Source organism: Rattus norvegicus, chromosome 4, assembly GCF_036323735.1.
Source record: "Rattus norvegicus strain BN/NHsdMcwi chromosome 4, GRCr8, whole genome shotgun sequence".
Lineage (NCBI taxonomy): Eukaryota > Metazoa > Chordata > Mammalia > Rodentia > Muridae > Rattus > Rattus norvegicus.
The window spans coordinates 14,541,859-14,568,153 of record NC_086022.1 but is presented as its reverse complement, the minus strand read 5'-3'; the positions used below and the strand labels follow the sequence as shown (position 1 = coordinate 14,568,153).

Genomic DNA, 26,295 nt, shown 5'->3' with positions numbered 1-26,295 from the left:
GTGATGATAGTCTCATGGGCATATGGATGCTTTCTTTCATAAGTTACCTTGGTCATGGTGCTCTGTCATGGCAAGAGTGTCATGGTCAGCAGACACTCCTCTTACAGAGGTAGGTGAGACCGTAACAGCCACTGACTGCCTGAATTGGACTCTCATCTACAGATACTGGAGAGCTTCTGCATTCACAGCTACCTTATCCTGGAGGCACAGCTTGGGAAGAACATGAATCTAGTGACTTGGAGGCACCATGGTGTCATGGGTAGAAAACAGGCACTATGGTGGCCAGAACGAGGAAGACAACAATGTGACTTCAGGTGGTTCATAAATGGGCAGCAAGACAAAAGAGTCGCAAGCATACATTTTAAAATGCTGTAACAGGAAAAGGCTCCACAAAGACTTGAACTGCAGCAGCAGGCTGACACGCACTGCATACTTCCAGGAGCACCACTGGCGGACAGGGCAAGCGCTCTAGGACAGCTGTCCTCTCTGGAAAGCGGAGCTATGCTGGGCTGTAAGGGTCTGAGGATGTGGTCTTGCTGAAATCTTACATGAGCACCACACATGCAAAAGTCTGGTGAAGAAGGTTAGAAGTGAAACGGAAACGCTTCAGTCCTATCTCACAGGGACATCGCATGCTGTTTTTCTCACTTCATGTCAGGGGTGGTTAAGACAAACCCAAAACAGGAAGCTCTACAAAGGAAAAAAAATCCTGAAGCAATGAACCCCCGGGTCTGCCCCATTTTGTAAGACCACTTCCTCTTCTTTTAAGCTTGTCATAGGTGATCAGCACTTTGTTTTGACTCTGAACTCTTAAGGAAAATTTTCTCAACTTTCAAGGAGCATGTGCAAAAAATTAAATAATCCATATTCCAGAGACTGGAGCAAGGCCACAAGCAGCCGTGATGCTCCAAGAGAAAGACGTCGTAAGGAACTGTATCTTTCGATATCGCCAGCCACAGCACACACAAGTTTTGGTCATTTTAGAAAGCGCGTTCTGTAACATGAAAGCCACACGTTACTTTTCCCTCCTGGGCACGCATGCTCTCTGATCGTTCTGTTCTGTGTAACTGTGTTCTTGTGAACGACAGGGAAACATGACCTTGTGTTCCTTACCCCAGAAGCCCAGTGCTGTGGGTTACCAGGTGTCTGTTTCCACAGTAACTCAGAGACAAACATCTTGGAGGAAGGAGGAACTCTGAGAAACTTCCATTTATTTATTTTTGTTTCAGTTTCTAAAAGTGTTTTTTAATCACATAAGTGTCAAATGGTTGGTAAGAAAACACTGGTAAATAGTTGTAAGACAATCTTAAATTACAGCTCTGTGATCCTGTGTGTATTTCTTTTGAAGAGCACATTAAATGTCTCACTGAAAGCTTGCACTAAGGAGGCTTTGGTGTGAGGGATGGAAACTGAGGAGGCCATCTTAAATAAGGCTCACTCGACCCATTTAGTGGGCAACAGCAGTATCAGACACTACCAGTTTGACAACCCTAAATGCAACCATTAAAATAATTGCTTTTTCCTGCGCAGACCTTTTATTCTTTATTCTATGTACAATTAGCCAAAATTCAGACAATGACTGAATTGAAGCATTTTTCAAAAGCTATAGAGGAAATTTGGGGAAGACAGCATGAAAAGCATCTCTCTCTCTCTCTCTCTCTCTCTCTCTCTCTCTCTCTCTCTCTCTCAGAGACAAAGGAAGTAAGGGAGGGAGGAAAGGAGAGATGGTGGACGGTTGTTTCTGAGAGGAAGCTGTTAAAGTTTTACACACACTACACGGTTAATCTTAAGTTATGTACACGTGTAACCAACAGTGACCCTCCTACTTGCCCAAACTGTGGAGAACCCAAGGCTGTGTTCCAGCACAAACCTTGCTCTGTGGGATGGGAGGATGGATGGACACGCTAAGTCTTCTCCTCCACTGAACTACCTCTTGCCTCCCTCTCTCCACAGCCATAGTGTTCCAAGCACAGAACCAAGACAAGCGCCTTACTCTCCCTTCAAATTCCTTCTTGGACATTTTCCTCTTTCTTAGAGTTGGTGGCAGAATGGTCACAGAGACAGGCATTGTCTCTAACATAGATGCCTGGCTGTCCTGTCAGCATGAAGGAGACACTCATGCCCAATGACCATTCACTGTGCACCGATAACAGCATTTAAAAGCCCTTGGTAAACAGATCATTCAGATAACACTTCCCTTCCTCTATTTCTAGCATATACCATGTATTTTTCAATCATATACCATAAAAATTATCTTCATTTTGTAGGGAAGGAATTTGAAATTCAGTGAGGATAGAGGATGCACCCAAGATCATCACTAATAAACAACAGGGTTTATTAAAACTATGACTTATGGTCCTTAGCCATTTATATTACATCTCATTTAAGACTTTCTCCATAGATCTGGAAAGATAGCTCAGCAGTAAAGAGCACTTAACTGCTATTGAAGAAGACCTGGGTTGTGCTCCTAGCACCTACATCAAGTAGTTCCCAATGTCTTCTAATTCCAGTTCCAAGGAATATACTCCCCATCTTCTGACCTCTACAGAGACCTGCATGCATGTGCACCCATTAACTCACTAGGCACACATACATAAAGTGTTTAAAGATTCCCCCAATGGTCTTGGAAAAGCCCTTTCTTCTTAGACTTTTGCAATAGATGACTACTCCCTCCTCTTTCTCCCCCCCTCCTTCTTCTTCTTCCTCCTCTTCTTCTTTTTCCTCCTCTTCCTTTCCCTCCTCCTTTTCCTTCCCCTCCTCATCTTCCTTCCCCTCCTCCTCTTCCTTCCCCTCCTCCTCCTCTTCCTCTCCCTTCTCCTCCTTTTCCTCCTACTCTTCTTTGCCCTCCTCCTCCTCCTTCCACTCCACCTCCTTTTTCTTCTCCTCCCCCAATCCCCGACACGGCCTGGGGGTCACCACTTTAAATTGGTCTCCAGGCATGGAAACTGTTATTTGAAGTTCAGAGTCCTGTGTGACCTAAGTAAAATCTTGAACCTCTAGCTGTCCCATCAGCTGCTAAAGGGGTTGACAGTGGTGACCTGAAATGGAGCGATGCCTGTGAAGCCTCAGTCCAGAGCATAGCAGCCACTCCACCATAACCGTGAGCGTCCACCCACCACTGGCCGGTTCTTTTGTCTTGGGTACACAAGCTCTGTGAGCTGGTCCTGTCCAGGAGTTTAACACAGAGCTCTAATCCGGTATTAGTGTGAATGCAGAACAAACTACAATGGGAGGTTTGCTCTCCATAGTACACCATAAGATCTAAAACATAGGATTAGAATTGTGTAGGACATTGGATATAGAAGAAAAAGAAAGTGAGCAAGACAGCCTTCAAAATGTCCTTAGTCAACTCCAAGTCAGTGAAGAGCCACCATGCACAGCACGTGAAGTAGGTCAAGTTTCCCCTCCCAAGTCTATGTATTTCACAGTCTCTCTTTTTGGTTAAGTAAGCATTTCCTGTTTCAATGCACCGGAAGTGAAACTCCACATTAGTCTTCCTCCACAGAGTCACTTACCTAAGCTAGTTGCTCTAGAAGACAAAGGCTTATCAATTACAGGATTAAAACAATATTTTACCAAGTCAGTTTTCCTACCTTTGCGTTGGAAGAAGAAAAAGAAAATAAAATAAATAAAACAAATTTAAATAAAAACAAATACTTAAGTAAAATAAATTTAAATAAAAATGTCTAAATAACACAAACCTAAATAAAATAAATATTCAAATAACACAAATCTAAACAAAATATTTAAACAATGCAAATCTAGATAAAACATTCAAATAACACAAATCTAAATATTTAATTAACATAAATCTAAATAAATATTTAAATAACATAAATCTAAATAAAACATGTAAATAACAAAATCTGGATAAAATATTTAAATGACATAAATCTAAAGAAAATATTTAAATAGCACAAATCTAAATAAAATATCTAAATAACAAAGCTAAATAAAATAAATATTTAAATAGAATAAATTTGTATGAACAAATATTTGGATAAATTATATTAAATAAAAATACATTTCTCAGTTGGTGATGAGAAAAATGTCTCACACAGCTCCCTCAGAGTACCATATCAACCCAGAACCTTATCTTAAAGAAGGAAACAGTTTAGAGCTCAGGCATTTAAGAATATCAATGTGCTGATGAGGAAATTTGGGAACAGCAACAAGGTATCACCACTCTTATCCACTGAGATGATGAGCAAAGAGACCCGGATGAGGAGAGGTAGAGACACGGAGCGGTCATAGAGTGGTGAGAGACAGATACTGAGTTTGGTAGGGAAAATAAAACCCTAAAAATTCTTTAAGGTATGACATGAGCGACTAGTAAAGGAGCTTTGGGAACTGTACAGTTGAGACCAGATGGGGATGTAGAACTCCCAGAGGAGGATAGATACCATGCCCTCCCGAGACTCAGTCAGTTGTCTGTCTCTGGAGGGACCAACACCAAACACTGATCAGAACCATAGTGGTAATGACCAAAACCTGAGGTCTCATGTCCAGAAACAAGAGAGGAAAAGAATATCAGGAATGAAGTTCTGTAGTCAATTTTACTGATATACAACTGTGCATGATAAAAATCACACTGATAAGTGTATAATGTGATGAGCTCTTACAGATAGTGACTGTAACCCAGTCACTACCAAGACCTTCCCATTGCTCTAAAGTTTTCTCCTGTGTCCTTTCCTACGAGCTCCTCATCCCACTCGGCTCTGCTATGAAATGGATGCTACACGCCAGCCACATGCTGCCATTTATGTTAAAATCTAACTCTAATTGGTGGTATTGGAGGTAGGGCCAGTTGGAATACCAGGCCGTGACTGGGACTGGTGCCTTCGAGCCAGCAGAGAAGAGGACAGAGTGCTACTTAATTCTCCTTCTGACACACAGGGACACAAAGTGTACGTAGCCTGCTGTTCAGCAGGGCCTCATTTGAACATGGTTATGCTGGTTCTCTCATACTGGACTTCCAGCTGTCATGACCAAGGAAAATTCCTCCTGTGATGTAGAAGTGACCATATCTGCACTACTTTGCTACTGTTTCCTAAAGTAAGACAGAAGCATAGACATGTTTGGCTTCTGTGTTAATTTCTTGCTGGATTCGATTCTACTGCAGACATACACTACAATTTACTTCTCATTTACCAGTTGAAAGACATTTCATTTGTTTCAAGGTTTAGGTTAGCACAAATAAAGTTGCTAATAACATTACAGGGTGAGTCTTCTTCGTATGACTATATACCTCCGTCTTGGGTAATAAGGTAATATTTATTTAATTTTCTGGGAAACTGCAAATTGGTTTCAGATATGGTCACACCCTTTTACAGTGAAACTTAGCAGCAAGCAAGGGTTCCTGAGATGCTGTACCCTTGCCAACACTTGGTATTGTCAGGATTTCTAGCTGTAGACATTCTAGGGATTGTTGAAGTTGCTTGCAGTTTTAATTTACATAAATTAATTGTTTATGCTGTACATATTTTCAACTCGGTATTTCTTATCTCCACATTTTCCTTAGTAGGATGTCTGTTAAGGATATTGGGTTGCTTTTAAAATCTGTTACTGAGTTTTAAATCTTTTGCATGTTTTGGATAATAGTCCTTTACAGAACTTGCCTTTTGCAACTTTTTCCTGTGTTAGATTTACTTCTCTTTCTGCTGTCTTTCAAAGATCAGTTTTCCTTTTAATGAGATACATTGTTTATTTTATGTATCATGTGTTTTGAGCACTACCTAAGATATCCTCAGCATCCTCCCGCATTTGGATTGTCTCCTATAATCTTCTAAAACTTAGCGCTATGGTTCCCATGGTGTGATGATGGCTCAGAACAACAAAACCAAGTGACCATGGAAACAAACTAAGTGACCCCTGAAACCATGAGTCAAGATAAATCTGCCCTTCAGGCTGTTTTTGTTGTTACAGTACTAAATACGTCTGATAAACTTAACCTTACATTTTAGGACTGATCCTCATTTGGATAGACTAGGCTTCCTCACATGCTTTGACCCTGTGTTTCCGTGTGTGAGGGGAACATTGTTCTGCAGGGGGTTTTGTTTTGTTTTGTTTTGTTTCTGACAATATCTTTGTCTGGTTTTGTTAAAAACACAATGCAGGTGAGATGGTTGTGGGCAAGGGCTTTTAATCCTAGCACTCTGGAGGCAGAGGCAGATGGATTTCTGTAATCTGAGAGTTCAAGGACAACCTGGTTTACATAGTGAGTTCCAGGCCAGCCAAGACGACACAGAGAGACCCTGTCTCAGATCCCATGCGTCCCCTCACAGGACAATGCAGGCCTCCTAAAGTGAGTTTGGAAGGATTCTCTTCTAACTTTTTTTTTCTTTTTTCTTTTTTTTTTTTTTTTTCTCGTAGCTGGGGACCGAACTCAGGGCCTTGCGCTCTACCACTGAGCTAAATCCCCAACCCCTCTTCTAACTTTTGGAAGAGTTTTTGTAGGTATGATTTTTTTTTTTCTTTTCTTAAAATGTTCAACAGAATTCACCACCAAGTCTTCTGCTTCACAGATCAGACGGGGCTGTCTGTCTGTGGGTGGTTCCTAGGGCTCACTATTCACATTTACACAGGGTAAAAGCACTCTCCATCTACAGCTCTCTACCATCTATGGAGTGCTGAGCTGTGTAGAGATCAGGATACAGGACAGATCTCTTCTCAACACCCTGAGCTCTCCGGCACACTCCCACTGGCATTGCTCTTTTGACAGCTTGGTGTTTTATTGCTGTCAATTTCTCCAAGTCTTAACTAAATTTTTGGCTGACTTCCATGCTTATGTAGAGGTGAAGGCCATTTTGTTTTTTTGTTTTTTGTTTTTTTTGTTTTTTTTTTTTTTTTGCCGAGATCAAATGTAAAATCAAGGATCATTTTCCCAAGTCTTCTCATATAAAATTCCCCTGTACTTTCTTTCTAGCTTTTTGTGGTTTCTTTGAACTTGAGAGACTAGATTCTATCATAATCTTACATTATGCTGTCACTTAGGGACCACGGGCATCCCCTACATCCTCGCTCCACCCCTTTCTCTATTAAAGGCTCAATGTCTCATATTCTGGTGTCCGTGCGACCTGACAATGCCAGGGCAAATCTGAGTGGAGCTGGCCTTGTGGCCGACAGAATAAAAACAAACAGGGATTTCCCTCCTTTTTCTCCATCTGAGAAGTCTTTTGGTCCTCGTGGCTTTCAGTTTAGCCCACAGGAAAGGTATAAGATAAACAAGGGAAACGAAAAACACAACGAAATTGCAAAAATATGTTCATTTCCTTATTCAGTTCCTTGTCCCTTATAGTTTACACTCATTTCCTGTATGAATGAGCCATCTTATGTTAAAGAGATAAAACCTAAAGACAAATGAGATGGTGAAAAATTAAAGACTTTCCCATGACTACAAGATTACAAGCCTTAGGATGAAGCTGTTCTTCACCAGCTGGGAGGGAAGCATCCTGACTTAGCTGTGAACAGAGCGCCTCAACATTGAACTCCTGGAGAAGAGAGATCAATAAGAGATTTAGAGGCCACGATAGGAAATAAAGCCCCGGAGGAGGAGGAATGGTGAAAGGGAAACAGCAGTGTGCATGCTGAACGCACCATAAATAAATTTCAAAATAGTTCAAAGAGGCAAAACTGAGGCAGAAAGGAACTACAAGGCACAGGGCAATTTTAAAGAGAAAGTAGATTTGTAAAGGAACCAAATCAACCCCCTAACGATGAAGACACAGCCATGAGGAAGAAAATGTGGGGCTAGAGAGATGACCCAGCCATTAAGCAACTTGTTGCTTTTGCAGAGAACCAGCGTTGGATTCCCAGCATCCATGACAGTTTCCGGGGATCTGACATCCTCTTCTGAGCTCTGCAGGCTCTAGGCACGCATGTGGTGTGCAGCGCAGACACACATTCAAGCAAAGCATTCATACACATAAAATAAATCTAATTAAAAAATAAGGAAACCCTTTCGGGACGTTAAATACAAGATTGGCTAAAATTAGGAAAGAATCGGCAGATTTGAACCCAGATTCGAGCACATCCTCCAGAATGAGAGAAAAACTCACAGCATACAAACACAGCTAAGGTGCACGCATAAGGAATGCAAATTTCACACATATCCAGATAAGAGCTGAGCAAATGAGAAAGAAAATAAGGAGAGACTGTGTTTATAAATTGAAGACTCACATAAAGAAAGCAGACTTAGCTGAAGAGATAGGTCAGTGGTTAAGAGCACTGACTGCTCTTCCAAAGGTGCTGAGTTCAAATCCCAGCAACCACATAGTGGCTCACAGCCATCTAGAATGAGGACTGATGCCTGCTTCTGGCCTGCCAATATACATACAGCACTAAAGTAGTACATAGAGCACTAAAGTAGAAATAAATCTAAAAACAAAACAAGAAAACAACAAAAAAACAAACAAGAAAGGATATTTATTTTTGAGAAAAACAAAACCAAACCACATTACCAATTAATGCTCTCAGAAAGAGAAAAGTGTACACAGTACACTTCTCCCCTAATTTACCCTGTTACCTAAAAGAAGAAAAGATGTCAAAGAAAATTTCAGACTAATAACTCACATAAACATGAAATACACAAACTCTCATTAAACCATTAGTTGAATCCACCAACTTATACAGAAAAGATAATACAATCAAAGTTCATCCAGGAATGAAAAATGGTTCAGGATTTAGAGGCCCGATTACTGTGAGATATCACCACAGTAACATTTCAAAGCGACCGTCTGGTCCTCCCAATACTTATAGGAAAAAAATCATTTAAAATATAGTATCTCTCAAATAAAAAGTACATTGGGAGTTAAACATCTTCAAAGGGGCATCTGAAAAATCTGCGGCCACCTTTGTGGTTGCCTGGGAGATCCAAATGCTTCCCCTGAAGTTTCAAGTTAGCCAGCGAGCTCTGTGAAACATCACAGGGATGGTTGCCCATGGTGATTTCAATGGGTCTACCTACATATTCACTCTATACTTCTCAGGAGAGATAGCTATTAGTGGTTTGAGTGTATCACTGTCTCGTGAGAATAGCAGAAACTGCAGACGGTATGTTTTAACGTTGATTGTAATTCAGAAGTGAGCACGGTCTCATAGCCTTCATCCCTTTAACTGAGCTACTTAATCCTCTACTTTTTCTTCGGAAAACTCTTATGCCCTCTGCTGTCTGTGAATTGAACGTAAAGCAATAATAAAAGTCACCAGCTCCCACACTGATTTGGTAGGAAATACTCAACACACTTGCACTTATATTTGTATGCTAAGAAGTTCCCTGAATTTCTGAGACAGCCTTGGGAGTCAATACACAGGAAGAAGTCCTTACTGTTTCTCCCTAGTAAAGATGCCAAACGTGATCACTGCTGATAACACGCAAAAGATGTAATCGTCCCACCTCACTGCTCGGAGATAACCGTCATTTATAAAGTGGTGTACGTCCTTCCAGAATTGTTTCTGTGATATGATTCTATACTAAATTTATTATTGTTGCTACAGAATTGAGATCGGACTATGCATAAAGGTTAGTATGTGCTATTTTACCCAATATTATATTATGGATTATTTCAGGATATTATTTTTTAATTGCTATATGATATTACAAATATAAAATTTATTTAAGTATTACTCTCTTATTGGGGAGTAATAAGCTCTCAAACTCTAAGTGTGTGGTTTCAGACCTCAGGACAAGGGACTGAGGCCTTATATTTTACATTTGATATTTTACATATCAAAGCAGACCTGGCCTCCAGGTTCTCCCAGAATCCCTCAGTCCCCACCTGGCGTACCCTGCCTCCAACCCTGAACTTGCCAGCCCAGGGGCTGTGCTATCCTTCCCCTAAGGGCTCCTCCCTATATAATCCTGGCATTTAGGTTTCCTTGCTGTCCTTCTCTCTCTCTTCTGTGCTCTTTCTTTCTCTCTCCCCCTTCTTCTCTCTCTCCCTTCCCATGGACTTCCCTGGCCTCCTTTCTTGGGGCCAATGAACTTGCCCGCCCAAGAGCAGCTTTCCAATAAACCTGCATTTAATATACTCTAATCTGGCTTAAATTGGCCTCACCCAGCAGAGAAATAGCTAATAATAAGCAGTCCTATTAAACAAACAAACAAACAAACAAACAAAAAACTCGTACGTTTGTAATTTGACGCCTTCATCCCTCAAAAACCGGTTTTAGGGGCCATAACAGCTTCATCTTATGTTTCTCAATCTGTTTCTTCAGCTGTCGTGCAGGGAGAAGAATAAGTCCTTAACAGTGAGACAATGCGTGGGAACAGGCTGTGAAAACTCTATCAGACACTTAAATGTAGACGAATCTGATACTTGTCAGGTTGTCGGGCGTTAGTAACGTTAATGTCTTACACCATTCTTACTCTCCATCAGATTTCCAGGTTCCAACCTCGTAAAACCAGGAAGGTAATTCTTCAACAAGTTTTAGTTTCTTTATTCGGAAGTGATGGAATAATGACTATGTCACAGATATCATTATGGCTCAGTGGCCAATTCTATTCATTTAATCTTTCTCAGAAAAGGAAAAATTACTATAGAAACAGGGTAATTTATTAAGGGTGCATATTTAGTCCAAATATATACAGCACTTCCACAGCAAATCAGAGTGCAGTTTCAACTTGCTCGTGCCTTTTTCAAACGTCAAAAAGTATGTCTCTGTGTTTTCATAAAAAGCTAATTTGAAGACTAATCTGAGTATATACGTCCACATGGAACCCAAGCCAATGGTGTGACTCACTGAGTGGGCTCCTGCTTATCATGAGATCTGTGTTATAGCCTCCTGAGGCAGGAGGCAAACACAGGAAACGATGGAGACCTGGGAAGGAAAGAAGCCTTCATTCTAGAGCCTGGCAGTGCTTGTCACCAGCAGAAACAATATTATCTATGATGGTCACCAATAGAAAGTCACTATCTCTTTTATAGTGATATTTCCAACTTAGGTTGTTGAAGGAGCAAGGAATCACATGTAAGACCTAAACATATGTGGCCTTTCTTCTTTCCCAGCTATACACCAGGAATTTTCTAGAAATCTTACCAAAAACCCTATTTCCAGTAAAGGACATGTCTTAATCCCTTTTATAATTCTTGTGACACATGGTTTTATTTTAGCATTGCCATCCAATCCAAGACATCTCTAGAGCTATCCTATAATCACACTTATTGAAAAGGGGGAGGGAAAAGGTTTTAAAGAAGTTTCCTAGAAATCCTTTGAGGCATAACTTGAGAGTCATTAAAAGAATGAATCTGTAAGACTTCTGCCAAGGCGCTTAAGGGCAAGCTCAAGAGAGCCTGAGAGGTTTACACCTGTGCTCTTGAATATGACTCTTTCTCTCCCTGAGTGAGCAGTCACCCCTACCAACCCCGGTGCTGCTTAAACCTGTGTTTAGAATCTCTTTTGAATCAACCCTCTTTCACACTAGCTTCTCCCAACATTTTTTTTCCTGCAGAGTCAAGAGTAGGTTTTTCCTCAGTGGAAGTCCTTAAGGACAGGGGGTTTCTCAGACGGCTGACAGAAGGGCTGGGCTGCCACAGTGCCATCACCACTACCATAGTCGTCACTAAGAGAATAACACGGACACTGGCAAGGACTTTATACCTATCGCTCTATCATTCTAGGTTCCAAGAATTGAGAGGGTCACATGTTTGGCTGAGAGTTCCAATCTTTAAAGGTATCATTTTATTTATTTATTTTGTACTCTATTTGAGACAGAGCTCTCAGTATATAGTCCAGGTGGACCTCAGATCTGAGATCCTCCTGCTTAGACTTCCCAAATTCCGAAAAACTACAAGTGAACACCACCACATTAGACTTAGAATTAGTTAAATCTGTATGTGAGGGAATTAGGGAATTATTTGAAGACTGTGGAGAAAGGGGGAGAAGAGTAGGCAAGTATGGATGAAATCATGTCCACAGCCCACATTTTCCATTATCTTTACTGCCTACTGAATAATAAACAGAAAAGAGTTAACTTCTAGAGTTATTTAGCACAGTCTATATATCAAAACTAAGGCCATGAAAATAATCTGACATCTCCTAACATGTCTTATTATCTTAGAGAGGAGGAAGAGAGGGAGAGAGAGAGAGAGAGAGAGAGAGAGAGAGAGAGAGAGAGAGAGAGAGAGATTTTATTTTATCACTAAGGCCAAGGATCAGTTGCAGGGAAAGAGCTCTAGATTGCTCTCTAAACAAGTTCAATTGTCTCCAAATCTCTTAGCAACTTAGAAATATGTCATTCCTAAAATACTTTAATCGTTTTGTAGACCGTACATCTTTGTTGTCCATTGTTTCATTTGATACTTGTGGGAAAAAAGAAAAAAGAAACCTTTAACACGATGCAAGAAAAACGTCATTTTACATGCAAACAGTTAAGACCCTAAGGCAACCAATGACTGACCTAAGGTCACTTACAATTAAGAAAGAGCCAGGATTCTAACACTTTTCCAATCTAGTATTTTCTAAGAGGTAGTTTCCTTAAAGGGCTGAGAAGGGAGGAAACAACAGAATGTGTCTATCCTCTCTTGCTAGGGGGATTCTCTATTCCAAGGGACCCACATTAGTTTGGTGATGTTTGGTTCTAGCCATCTAAAGAGGGTATTCCTAACTTTGAATCTAATTCCCATCTATAAACATGGTGCTTCTTACCCTTTCTTTTTGTCCTGATTCTTATTTTTCTCCGTGTGTTTTGGTCTCTGGGGTCTCACTTCAAAACTCCACCCTCTCCAGAGTCGCGTTCTCCGTATCCAAAGTAACCACACAGCTGAAATATTACCTTTCCATTGGTCAGTTAGATTAAGGTTTTTTTTTTTTCTTTCTCTGATCTCTTGGCCAATGGGCTTGAAGCAACAGGAACGCAACAGGGACTTCTCTACCAATCGGCTCTTGTCACTCTGCCTATTCGTCGCATTGTCTCATGGGATATGTAGTTTCAAAGCTACCAGAACCCCTCAATGTTTGGCTCCTTTAAAACTACATCTCCCGACGGCCTCCGCCAAAGGGGCGGAAATAGGTGGCTAGTCAGGGTCAGGGCTTCAACAGGACGCTTTGACGTTTTAATTTTCCTACCGGCATCGTTTTGAGGCTGAGATTTAAGTCGTTAAGTGCTGTGCTGGGACTTGGCTCGTTCTTCCTCAGCGGAACCGTGCTTACGGTCGCCTTTCTGACTGGCCCGAGGCAGCTCGTGTTTCGGGCTGTCTCAGGACCCGCGAGCCGAGGCTGAAGGGTTCCGAGGGAGAGCATGTTCGGCCGCCTCCCTCCTTGCGCGTCCCGGGTGCGGGCGGGCGCCTTGTTCGGAGCTCTGGGGACCCGGACATGCGGCTCCGGTGGGGCCGAGCGGCGGGGCTCGGTGCCCGCGAACCCTGGGGCCGGCCTGGCACGCGGGGATCTGAGGGAGTGGACGCTGAGGGTGAGCCCGTTTGGGCGGCTGAGGGCGCGGCTCCCATGCCACCTGTCCGTGAGGCCCCTGGATCCCCTCGCGCACCCGGACGGCGACCGCGTGCTAGTGGCGGTGAGCGGCGTGGGGAGCGGGACGCGTGGCCTAGACAGCCTGCAGGTCAAGTATGACGCTGCTCTGCAGGAGATGGCCATTCTGTCAGACGACATTGATCCCGAGGCGTCGGTGGAGGTGAACGCACCCGTCAAATTTGGCAAGTGATGTGAAAACGGGTTTGGGTCGCAAAATACCGTCTCACCTAGTTGGCCCTTTCCGGGGATCTCTTTTCTAAAGCCACACTCCTGGGTTCCTGAGTAGTGTTTAAGCGTTAGATTCCCGATTCCGGAGGAAAATTAAAACTGAATGGAAGCTTGTATTGGAACAATCTGAATCTAATTACATTGTGGAGCCCCATGTTCTTTTTTGTCACAGCCATTAGCATCGTTCAGTGTTGAGGTTTCCTGATAACTATCCAGTGGTTTGGTAGTCCACATCTTGGGGCTCTGGTCCCTAGTCAACTCTATGTATAGAGGCGTCCAGCTAACGTAGGAAAAAATACTTGCTTTCCAACAGGCTCCCAGGAAAGTATGTGTATTCATGTAGGCATGAGTAAATTCTCTGGGAATAACAAACTTTGAAGCAAGACACATATTTAAGGCTGCCTGGGAAAATTAATTATGGTACCTGCAAAACGTTTCTTAGGTGTCTGCGTCCCATTATTTCCCAGATGCAAACCGCTGAGCACACATATTTTTCTAGAAAGGTTTCTCGAGGCTCTCATTCTTCTTGGAACTGAAGGGTGGTGTTGCTGTTGATACCAATAGCACCATTTACCTCTTTCTTATAAGGTTCTTTTTATTAACCCTCACTGTCACGTAGTAGGGTGGATGCGTTTGTCCCCACTTCAGATGAGGACGAAGAAATGAAGGAAGTATCAGAAGACACACAGTGTAACTGAACAAACAAAAGGCCCCGTGCATGGTGGCGTTATGAAATTTGCTTTCTTAGATGCCTTTCCACCTTAAATACAATAGGCAGGGCTAGGATTGGAGCTGACTGGAATGGCTCAGCCGTTAATTGTGCTTTATTTCGTCTCAACTCCCAACTAGCCTAAATGGATAAGAGACCATACCTCCAAAATATAGTAATCTGAAGGTGCTGTTGGGTTTTTACCACGGTGCAGAGTAAGCTGGGTATCAAAGGAAAGGGAAGCAAAACTTAAAACAGCTCCTGGGAGATGGATATTACCCCTGCTGGCTCTCCCAAATCACCTCATTGCTGCTTTTCAGGGCGAGAGGCCTGTTCCCAGTGTAGTGCCTCGATTCCATCGGCCCCTCAGATCTCCATAGCTGATCGTATTGGTGTTTGTTCCTCCAGCTTGTGATAGAGTGACCCAGTGGGTGTCCCATTACTGCTGCTGCTTCGAGCCTTAATTGCCTCTCCTACTTCCCAAAGAGCAAGTGCTTCAGATCCCTTCCTTGTCCGTATAGTTGTCAGGTCTGCCTTGTTTCTTGCTAGTGACAGGACTCAGTTGGGCAGTTCTGTTTGTATCAGTGTTTGGCTTTTGTACTCTCTTTTCCTCTCGAGTGTATTGTTGCTCATTTAACCCATTGTGGTGCAGTTGAGGAAATTCATACTGTAACAATTAAGATTGTAGCATTGGGTCCCAATCACTTGCTTTGGGGGAACATAATTGTGCTGGTTAGTTTGTCAGCTTGACACAAGCTAGAGTCACCTGGGAGAGGGAACCTCAATGAGAAAATGCCTTCATCAGATTGACCTGTAGGCAAATCTGCATTAATCGAGAAGCATTGATTAATGATTGATTAGGGAAGGCCCAGTCACACAGGTTGGTCCTGGGTTGCATTAAAAAGAAAAAGTCAAGCTGAGAGACTCATGGCGAGCAAGACGGTGTTCCTCTGATCCTTCTTCAGTTTGTGCCTGACTTTCCTGTGTGATGGACTGTAAGTTGGGAGATGAACCTTTCCTTCACCAAATGGTTTTGGTCAGCGTTTTATCACACCGAGTTAGCAGGACAATAGTGTAGGTCTCTGTACTCCAGCGTAAGGGGATCATTAATATCAATGCATTGCATACTCATTGTCACTTTTTAGTCTTTGCTATTGCTGTTTGTCTGTCTTGTTTGAGACCGTCTCTTTACAGAGCCCTGGCTGTCCTGGAACTCAGTGTAGGCTAGGCTGACTTTGGACTCAGAGATCCCCCTGCCTCTGCCTCCTAAATGCCGAGATAGAAGGCATGCACCACAACACCATGCAATCATTTTGTTTTTATAAAGAGATATCTCAGGTGACACTTTAAATTGCAGTCAAGAAGACCACCTGTCGATCCCTTTTTTCCAAATTTTCTTTTAAATGCACTTCTATTTATCCACACTCTTGTGGCTTTAATCCTTATTACTCAGTTTTTAAAAGTGTCTCTGGTTATTCCATGTGATATAGTTGCGTGGTAATATTTCCATGTTGGGGCTGTGAAAGGCTAAAGTAGACTGATCTGATCACACACTGATCCACTCTATTGTTCTTTAAATTAAGGGGATGACAGGACAAGGCTAGCCGACTCAGCTGACTTTCGATGACTTGTTAGCTTGCTGTTGTATCCTTATTCATTTCTGTGTGTTCTTTTGGTGGCATGGGGTTTCCACGATACTCCCTAGGAGACTAGAGCACCTGCCTACGAGGATGGCTGTCTCAGTGCCTTCATTCCCACCTGTGGTATTGCCTCTCTTGATGATACAAGCCAGGAGCTATGATCTCTAAACTGCCAGAGAGGCCCTGCCTTCCACCCTGCTGCCTTAGGAAAGACCTCTTGTTTTCAGAAAGAAACCATACTGATCTCCGACTCAGTACTGCAGCGAATCCCTGAGGATCTGGGAATCTAGGGAACATTAAAATACCCCGAGGCCTAGGAACTGACCTTTTTCTTCTTTTCTGCTTTTGCTTCTAGATTTAAATATCGAGTCATCAGGGGCTGGCTCTGTGAGCGTGCAGAATATTGAGTGCGATAGCTGTAAAATTGACACTGAGCAGGGGACCAGCATCTTGCAGTCTGTGAAGGTAACTTTGTTCCAGTTGCACAAATCCCTTACTGCTACAAACTACAAGGCTTAGTTTGTTATATAGATGATCCTCTTTCATCTTTAGAGAGTCTTCAAAAATTTTGCCTTAAAAAGCACAAATAGCATCTTTGAAACTTTTATATAATTATAGTATCATAATTATTATTATAGACTTCATTTCAAAATGTAGTAAAACTCCAAAGTATATTTTTTTAGGATTTTGAGATACTATATAACTAAAAAAAAAAGTACTTAAAAACATGTACTAAAAAATGTACTTTAAAAAAGGAATTAAACTCTATCTTGAAATTACTGAAGTTAATTTAAAACTGAAGCATCATTGATGCAGAGTACATTTTGCAACATTTTCTTTTTCTTCTACTTACTAAAGTACATGGCAGATTTACCGAGACTTTTAATGTGGGTTAAGAGGGTCAGGCAGGCAGTCTTACAGAGCAGCATATGATTCCTTCTGTTTGGTAATTAACATTTTTACATTCCATTTTCTTAAAATGAGATTGGTCTGAGCCATAAGTGTTTCAAAATATTCTCTCTGGGGAAGGTCCCTCTTCTCTCTAATTATTACAGCATTTGCAGGGTCAGAACCCATACTTTGACGGCTTCACTGAATGCGGTCACCTTTGGGCTGTAATTTCTGAGCTTTACCTTTAGAAGCAGTGAGAGTGATCCTGTTTCTTTCTCACTGGTTCATTTGTCCACCTTTATCTGCATACCTGCTTTCCCTGCCTGTCTGCAGATGTGGCAGCTTAAAAGAACTAATTGTGCAAACATCATAAAAGAATAAGGATACCCCAGATAGCGTTTTTAGCATATAGTTGGTTTGGGTTCTTATAAAAAAAAAATGCAATAAAATCTTCATCTTGAATGACTAACTGAATAAGAATACTGTAATTTCTTTTCTTCCTTTGAAATGCTTATTCACTCAATGATACTTCAGTTTTGGTGAATTAATTTCAGTTATTTCAAGACAGAGTTTAATCCTTTTTTTTTTATTTTGTATTTGTTCTTTACGAGAAAATAAAGCTATGAACTCACAGTCTTTACAAATATAATAGCTCAAAAAAGACTTAGAACTGAAGCAATACTCATTCTTCTGGCTTGTTGCAACTTGCCACCAATTAGAGCCCGCTGTGAAGAGAGAGCCTTAACTGAGGATCTGACTTTCGGATTGACCTGTAGGCTAGTCTGTGGGGGCATTTTCTTCATCAGTAATTGATATGGAGGGTCTAGCCCACTGTGGGTGGTGCCACCCCTAGGCAGGTGGTCCTAGGCTGTATAAGAAAGCAGGCAGAGGAAGCTAATGAGCAGCCCTCCCCATGGTCTCTGCTTACATTCCTGCACAGGGTAGGTTCTTGTCTCAGCCACTCTCAACGATGGACTGGAATCTGTAACCCAGCTCTTACCCAGTGTTGGTTTTGGTCATGTTTCATCTCAGCAGCAGAGAAAGACACTAAGACACTAGCCCTGTACTAAGAGAATTATTCTTGTAATGTGGCCTTAACTAACTTACACTCATAAATGTAGACACTTTGGTAAGATAGCTGGCCTAGGTTTATAGAAATATGGTAAAATATCTTAAATTCATGATCATCTATTAATATGTCTTTCACTTATTTAGCACCAAACATAGGGTTATGTATTCTTAGGGTTTCTATTCCTGCACACTTCGCTAGAGAAAGTCAGGACTGGAACTCAAGCAGGTCAGGAAGCAGGAGCTGATGCAGAGGCCAGGGAGGGATGTTACTTACTGGCTTGCTTGAATTCCAGTCCTGACTTCCTTTGGTGATGAACAGCAATGTGGAAGTGTAAGCTAAATAAACTCTTTCCTCCCCAACTTGCTTCTTGGTCATGATGTTTGTGCAGGAATAGAAACCCTGACTAAGACAAATTGGTACCAGAATTTGACAACCTGACCATGTTTTGGGGAGGACTGTAGAAGAACTTTGGAACTTTGAGCTAGAAGAACCACTGAGATGTTAAGAGCTTCTGTAGGAGCTTGGAAGATAATGTTGAGAACAGTGCAGAAGATGGAGGCCTGGCTTGTGAAATTTCAGAGGGAAGATTAAAGACTCTTGTCAGGGATGTTGCTGTTTTGATTGTGACGATTCTGTGTTTTTGATTAGCTGGGGCTGAAGAATCAAGTGTGATTAACAAGATACCAGAACTACTAAAGCAAACCTTTGAGTTACTGGGGCTATTGATGCTGGTCAGCTGGAGCTAAGAAACTAGTGGTGATTAAGAAAAGACCAGGATTACTGAGGTGAAGTCTTCTGGGAAGTGTTTTCTAAGAGCACAAAGATGCTGTGTTCCAGAGACAGCCAAGGTTGTACCTGGTGCTGCAGTTGTACTTGGTAATATGTAAGGAAAGTCACCCAGGTGGTACTGGTTTTGAAGGCAGGAAGGGGTCATGAAGAGCAGTTGAGGGCTGGGCACTGTGAGAGGCCACGGAAGGCCATTGGTGAAGGTGCAGCCTCAGTTGCAATTGATGGCCCAGGACTGAGGGGGTCATGCAAGGTAGTTGAGGCTTGGCACCATGAAGAGAGCCTGTGAGAGGCTATTATTGGTGAAGCCTAGCTGCAGCGGAAGACAGCAGTGTTTTGGAGATGCCAGTACCATGAGATGACCACCAAGAACAGCAGCAGCAGTGGAGAACAGGCATCTGGAGCCCAGAAGACAAGGTGTGTGCTACAAAGGGCAGAGCTGGAGAAGGGACCTAAGCCCTTGGAGGAGCCCAGAAGATCGTGAGTGGATCCCAGACATGGGATGGTTGGAGTTTGATTTCGCTTTTGATTATGGCTGTGCCCTGATATTTTCCCATCTTGAAGTAAAAGTATTTTAGTGGAGTCCACAGTTAAGAGACTTTGAATTTTAAAGACTTTCAATTTTAAAAGATGTGGGCTGTTTTAAAGGGATTGATCTTTTAATATGTAAAGACTGTGGGACTCTTAAAGATATTTAGATCTTAGGGATGAATAAGAAAGTAAGGGTTGAGGCTTACTTATGATGTGTTGTTTGCGTGTCAAGTTGACAAGGGGTCAATTGTACTGGCTAGTTTTGTGTGTTAACTTGACACAAGCTGGAGTTAATCACAGAGAAAGGAGCTTCAATTGAGAAAATGCCTCCATGAGACCCAGCTGTAAGGCATTTTCTCAACTAATGATCAAGGGGGAAGGGCTCAGCCCACTGTGAGTGATGCCGTCCCTGGGCTGGTAGTCTTAGATTCTATCAGACAGCAAGCTGAGCAAGCCAGGGGAAGCAAGCCAGTAAGTAACATCCCTCCATGGCCTCTGCATCAGCTTCTGCTTCCTGACCTGCTTGAGTCCCAGTCCTGACTTCCTTTGGTGATGAACAGCAATGTGGAAGTGTAAGCTGAATAAACCCTTCCCTCCCCAACTTGCTTCTTGGTCATGATGTTTGTGCAGGAATAGAAACCCTGACTAAGACATGTGAGTGTAAAATAGCATTTTAGTAACAATAATTACTGTGAATGAATAGAAGGTACTGAGAGTCTCAGCTAAGCCTGCCTTATTCTTGGAGCATCTTCCCTTGTCAAGAATAGAAAGTAGGAGGCCCCTAAAGGCCTCCAAACTCGCTGGGGAACACAGAGCTGGTGTGGTTGGCCTGGGATTTGACCTTACATTTGAGCTTCTGAGCTTCAGCCCTCCCCAGCTCCCTCTGCTAGCTAAGGCATGCTGCATTTACTCGGCGTTCTTAAGGAATAAAGTAAGTTCCTGTCACACATTGCATTCTTAAAAAATGTATGTAGCATGATAATTGCCCCCAATAATTTCTGACTTATTGTCACTTTAAACTTTATTTCATGTTGTGTGGGAATTAGGCAAGTTACAGATCACAGTGTCAGTGTCTTTAAGCCATAGGCCTCTTTGGAAAATCTCATGATCATTTCTTGCTAAGCAAATGCACATGTATATGAATGCTGCCTCACAGCATCCTGAGTTCAGAGACTCCAGAAACTCACTTAAGGTCAGCTTCAGGTCTGAAAGCAGAGCTACTTTGGAAATAGATCTTTCTAAAAGTTCTTTGATAATTTGATGGTCAAATTCACATCTGTGACTGTGACCCTGTAAGCCAAATTCTTTGGAGAACAGGGTTTTTTGTTTGTTTGTTTGTTTGTCTTTTCTTTCTTTTTTTTTTATTTCTTTACTTACATTTCAAATGCTATTCCCTTTCCTGGTTTCCTGTCCATAAGCTCCCTATCCCCTCCCCCCATTCATCCCCCTTACTGTACCCCCATATTCCCCTGCACTGGGGGTCCAACCGTGGCAGGACCAAGGGCTTCCCCTTCTACTGGTGCCCCAACAAGGCTATTCTCTTCTTCATATGCAGTTGGAGCCCTGGGTCAGTCCATATATAGTCTTTTGGTAGTGGTTTAGTCCCTGGAAGCTCTGGTTGGTTGGCATTGTTGTTCTTATGGGGTTGCAAGCTCCTCAACTCTTTCAATCCCTCCTCTAATCCCCCAAGGGGGTCCTGTTCTCAGTTCAGTGGTTTGCTGCTAGCATTGACCTCTGTATTGGACATGCTCTGGATGTGTCTCTCAGGAGAGATATATATCAGCATGCATTTTTTAGCTTCATCAATCTTATCTAGTTTTGATGGCTGTATATATATGGGCCACATATGGGGCAGGCTCTGAATGGCCATTCCTTCAGTCGCTGCTCTAAACTTTGCTTCCATATCCCTTCTATGGATATTTTTCCCTTTTAAGAAGGAATGGGAGCATCCACATTTTGTTCATCCTTCTTGAGCTTCCTGTGATCTGTGGATAATTCTGTGATCTGGGTAATTCGAACTTTTGAGCTAGTATCCACTTATCAATGAGTGTATGCCAAGTGTATTTTTCAGTGATTTGGATAACTTACTCAGGATGGTATTTTCTAGTTCATTCCATTTGCCTATGAATTTCATGAAGTCATTGTTTTTGATAGCTGAGTAGTACTCCATTGTGTAGATGTACCACATTTTCTGTATCCATTCCTCTGTTGAAGGGCAGATGGGTTCTATCCAGCTTCTGGCTATTATAAATAAGGCTGCTATGAACATAGTGGAGCACGTGTCTTTGTTATATGTTGGAGCATCTTTTGGGTATATGCCCAGGAGAGGTATAGCTGGATCCTCAGGTAGTGCAATGTCCAATTTTCTGAGGAACCTCCAGACTGATTTCCAGAATGGTTGTACCAGTCTGCAATCCCACCAACAATGGAGGGGTGTTCCTCTTTCTCCACATCCTCGACAGCATCTGCTGTCACCTGAGTTTTTGATCTTAGCCATTCTGACTGGTGTGAGGTGAAATCTCAGGGTTGTTTTGATTTGCATTTCCCTGATGACTTAGGATGTTGAACATTTATTTAGGTGCTTTTTGGCCATTTGATATTCCTCATCTGAGAATGTTTTATTTAGCTCTGTACCCCATTTTTTAATAGGGTTATTTGGCTCTCTGGAGTCTAACTTCTTGAGTTCTTTGTTTATTTTGGATATTAGCCCTCTATCAGTTGTAGGATTGGTAAAGATCTTTTCCCAATCTGTTGGTTGCTGTTTTATCCTAATGACAGTGTCCTTTGCCTTACAGAAGCCTTGCAGTTTTATGAGGTCCCATTTGTCGATTCTTGATCTTAGAGCATAAGTCATTGGTGTTTTGTTCAGGAAATTTTCCCCAGTGCTCATGTGTTCGAGACCCATCCCCACTTTTTCTTCTATTAGTTTGTGTGTATCTGGTTTGATATGGAGGTCCTTGATCCACTTGGACTTAAGCTTTGTACAAGGTAATAAAATGGATCGATTTCTATTCTTCTACATGCTGACCTTCAGTTGAACTGGCACTATTTGTTGAAAATGCTATCTTTCTTCCATTGGATGGTTTTAGCTCCTTTGTCAAAGATCAAGTGACCATAGGTGTGTGGGTTCATTTCTGGGTCTTCAATTCTGTTCCACTGATCTACCTGCCTGTCTCTGTACCAATATCATACAGTTTTTATGACTATTGCTCTGTAATACTGCTTGAAGTCAGGGATGGTGATTTCCCCCAGAAGTTCTTTTATTGTTGAGTATAGTTTTCGCTATCCAGGGTTTTTTTGTTATTCCAAATGAATTTGCAAATTGCTCTTTCTAAAGAATTGAGTAGGAATTTTGATGGGGATTGCATTGACTCTGTAGATTGCTTTTGGCGAAATGGCCATCTTTACTATATTAATCCTGCCAATTCATGAGCATGGGAGATTTTCCCATCTTCTGAGATCTTCCTCAATTTCTTTCTTCAGAGACTTGAAGTTCTTGTCATATAGATCTTTCACTTGCTTGGTTAAAGTCACATCAAGATATTTTATATTATTTGGGACTATTGTGAAGGTTGTAGTTTCCCTAATTTCTTTCTCAGCCTGTTTATCTTTTGAGTAGAGGAAGGCTACTGATTTCTTTGAGTTAATTTTATACCCAGACACTCTGCTGAAGTTGTTTATCAGGTTAAATAGTTCTCTGGTGGAACTTTTGGGGTCACTATCATATCATCTGCAAATAGTGATATTTTGATTTCTTCCCTTCCAATTTGTATCCCTTGACTTCCTTTTGTTGTCTGATTGCTCTGGCTAGGACTTGGAGTACTATATTGTCTAGTCCCTGATTTTAGTGGGATTGCTTCAAATTTCTCTCCATTTAGTTTGATTTAGCTACTTGTTTGCTGTATATTGCTTTTACTATGTTTAGATATGGACCTTGAATTCCTAATCTTTTCAGGACTTTTATCATGAAGGGGTGTTGAATTTTGTCAAATGCTTTCTCAGCACCTAATGAAATGATCATGTGGTTCTTATCTTTGAGTTTGTTTATATAGTGGATTACATTGATGGATTTCCGTATATTAAATCATCCCTGCATCCCTGGGATGAAGCCTACTTGATCATGATGGATGATTGTTTTGATGTGTTCTTGGATTTGATTTGGAAAATTTTATTGAGTTTTTTTGCATCAATATTCATAAGGGAAATTGATCTGAAGTTCTCTTTCTTTGTTGGGTCTTTGTGTGGTTTTGGTATAAGAGTAACTGTGGCTTCATAGAAGGAATTTTGTATTGCTCGATCTGTTTCTATTTTGTGGAATAGTTTGGACAGTATTGGTATGAGGTCTTCTATGAAGGTCTGATAGAATTCTGCACTAAACCCATCTGGTCCTGGGCTCTTTTTGGTTGGGAGACTTTTAATAACTGCTTCTATTTCTTTAGGAGTTATGGGGGTTGTTTAGATGGTTTATTTGTTCCTGATTTAACTTTGGTACCTGGTATCTGTCTAGAAAATTTTCCATTTCTTCCAGATTTTCCAGTTTTGTTGAATATAGGCTTTTGTAGTAGGATCTGATGATTTTTTTAATTTCCTCAGATTCTGTTGTTACATCTCCCTTTTCATTTCTGATTTTGTTAATTTGGATACTCTCTCTGTGACCTCTGGTTAGTCTGGCTAAGGGTTTATCTACCTTGTTGATTTTCTCAAAGAACCAGCTCCTGGTTTTGTTGAGACTTTGTATAGTCCTTTTCATTTCTACTTGGTTGATTTCAGCCTTGAGTTTGATTATTTCCTGCCTTCTACTCCTCCTGGGTGTATTTGCTTCTTTTTGTTCTAGAGTTTTTAGGTGTGCTATCAAGCTGCTGACATATGCTCTCTCCTGTTTCTTTTTGCAGGTATTCAGAGCTATGAGTTTTCCTCTTAGCACTGCTTTCATTGTGTGCCATGAATTTGGGAATGTTGTATCTTCATTTTCATTAAATTCTAAGAAGCCCTTAATTTCTTTCTTTATTTCTTCCTTGACCAAGTTGTCATTGAGTAGAGCATTGTTCAACTTCCATGTATATGTGGGCTTTCTGTCATTATTATTGTTATTGAAGACCAGCCTTAGTACCTGGTGATCTGATAGGATGCATGGGATTATTTCTGTCTTTCTATATCTGTTGAGGCCTGTTTTGTGACCAATTATATGGTCAATTTTGGAGAAGGTACCATGAGGTGCTGAGAAGAAGGTATATCCTTTTGTTTTAGGATGGAATGTTCTATAAATATCTGTTAAGTCCATTTGGTTAATAACTTCTGTTAGTTTCTCTATGTCTCTGCTTAATTTCTGTTTCCATGATCTGTCCATTGATGAGAATAGGGTGTTGAAATCTCCTACTATTATCATGTGAGTTGCAATGTGTGGTTTGAGCTTTAGTAACGTTTCTTTTATGAATGTAGGTGCCCTTGCATTTGGAGCATAGATATTTAGGATTGAGAGTTCATCTTGGTGGATTTTTCCTTTGATGAATATGAAGTGTCCTTCTTTTTCTTTTTCAATGACTTTTGGTTGAACATCAATTTTATTTGATATTAGAATGGCAACTCCAGCTTGTTTCTTCAGAACGATTGCTTGGAAAGTTGTTTTCCAGCCATTTACTGTGAGGGAGTGTCTGTCTTTGTCTCTGAGGTGTGTTTCCTGCATGCAGCAAAATGCTGGGTCCTCTTTAGGTATCCAGTCTGTTAGTCTGTGTCTTTTCACTGGGGAATTGAATCTGTTGATGTTGAGCGATATTAAGGAATAGTGATTGTCGCTTCCTGTTATTTTCGTTGTTAGAGGTGGAATTATGTTTGTGTGTCTCTCTTTTGGTTTCATTGCAAGGAAATTATATTCTTGCTTTCTGTATGGTGTAGTTTCTCTCCTTGTATTGGAATTTTCCATCTATTATCCTCTGTAGGGCTGGATTTGTAGAAAGATATTGTGTAAATTTGGTTTTGTCATGGAATATCTTGGTTTCTCCATCTATGTAAATTGAGAGTTTTACAGGATACAGTAACCTGGGCTGGCATTTGTGTTCTCTTAGGGTCTGTATGACATCTGTCCAGGATCTTCTGGCTTTCATAGTGTCTGGTGAGAAGTCTGGTGTGATTCTGATAGGTCTGCCTTTATATGTCATTTGACCTTTTTCTCTTACTGCTTTTAATATTCTTTGTTTTGTGCATTTGGTGTTTTAACTATTATGTGATGGGAGGAATTTCTTTTCTGGTCCAATCTATTTGGAGTTCTGTAGGCTTCTTGTATGTTTATGGGCATCTCTTTCTTTGGGTTAGGGAAATTTTCTTCTATAATTTTGTTGAAGATATTTACTGGCCCTTTAAGTTGGGAGTCTTCACTCTCTTCTATACCCATTATCCTTAAGTTTGATCTCATTGTGTCCTGGATTTCCTGTATGTTTTGGGTTAGGAGCTTTTTGTGTTTATATTATCTTTGACAGTTGTGTCGATGTTTTCTGTGGTATCTGCTCCTGAGATTCTCTCTTCTATCTCTTGTATTCTGTTGGTGATGCTTGTATCTACAGCTCCTTGTCTCTTCCTTAGGTTTTCTATATCCAGGGTTGTCTCCCTTTGTGCTTTCTTAATTGTTTCTATTTCCGTTTTCAATTCCTTCACCTGTTTCATTGTGTTTTCCTGTAATTCTTTCAGGGATTTTTGTGTTTCCTCTCTAAGGGCTTCTACTTATTTACTTGTGTTTTCCTGCAGTTCTCTAAGGGAGTTCTTTATGTCTTTCTTAAAGTCCGGCATCATTATCAAAAAATGTGATTTTAAATCTAAATCTTGCTTTTCCGGTGTGTTTGGATATCCAACATTTTCTTTGGTGGGAGAACTGGGCTCTGATGATGCCTAGTAGTCTTGGTGTCTGTTGCTTAGGTTCCTGTGCTTGCCTCTAGCCATCGGGTTGTCTCTGGTGTTTGCTTGTCTTGCTGTTTCTGGGAGTG

At 41.3% G+C, this 26,295-nt stretch overlaps 2 protein-coding genes across 22 annotated transcripts in view; one reads left to right on the top strand and one right to left on the bottom strand.

The window, feature by feature from the left end:
* Positions 1–13,188, bottom strand: part of Ccdc146 (coiled-coil domain containing 146) — a 148,836-nt gene extending 135,648 nt beyond the window's left edge. For 6 of the 9 annotated variants that reach the window (XR_005503289.2, XR_005503288.2, XM_039108087.2 and 3 more), the window contains exon 1: positions 12,646–12,991. The gene's annotated coding sequence lies outside the window, so the exon portion shown is untranslated. Of the gene's footprint in view, positions 1–10,128; positions 10,216–12,645; positions 12,992–13,065 lie in introns of those variants that run through there. The other 3 variants (XM_039108085.2, NM_001025044.1, NM_001419502.1) reach the window with 3 other exon arrangements.
* Fam185a (family with sequence similarity 185, member A) overlaps positions 12,987–26,295 on the top strand; it is an 86,003-nt gene continuing 72,694 nt past the window's right edge. For 11 of the 13 annotated variants that reach the window (XR_005503286.2, XR_010065687.1, XR_005503285.2 and 8 more), the window contains exons 1-2: positions 13,238–13,646; positions 16,397–16,506. Coding sequence is in view for 9 of the 13 variants with exons in the window: in XM_039108077.2 (XP_038964005.1) it covers positions 13,238–13,646; positions 16,397–16,506 (519 nt within the window). In the remaining 4 variants the exon portion in view is untranslated. Of the gene's footprint in view, positions 13,647–16,396; positions 16,507–26,295 lie in introns of all 13 variants that reach the window. The other 2 variants (NR_172647.1, NM_001395612.1) reach the window with 1 other exon arrangement.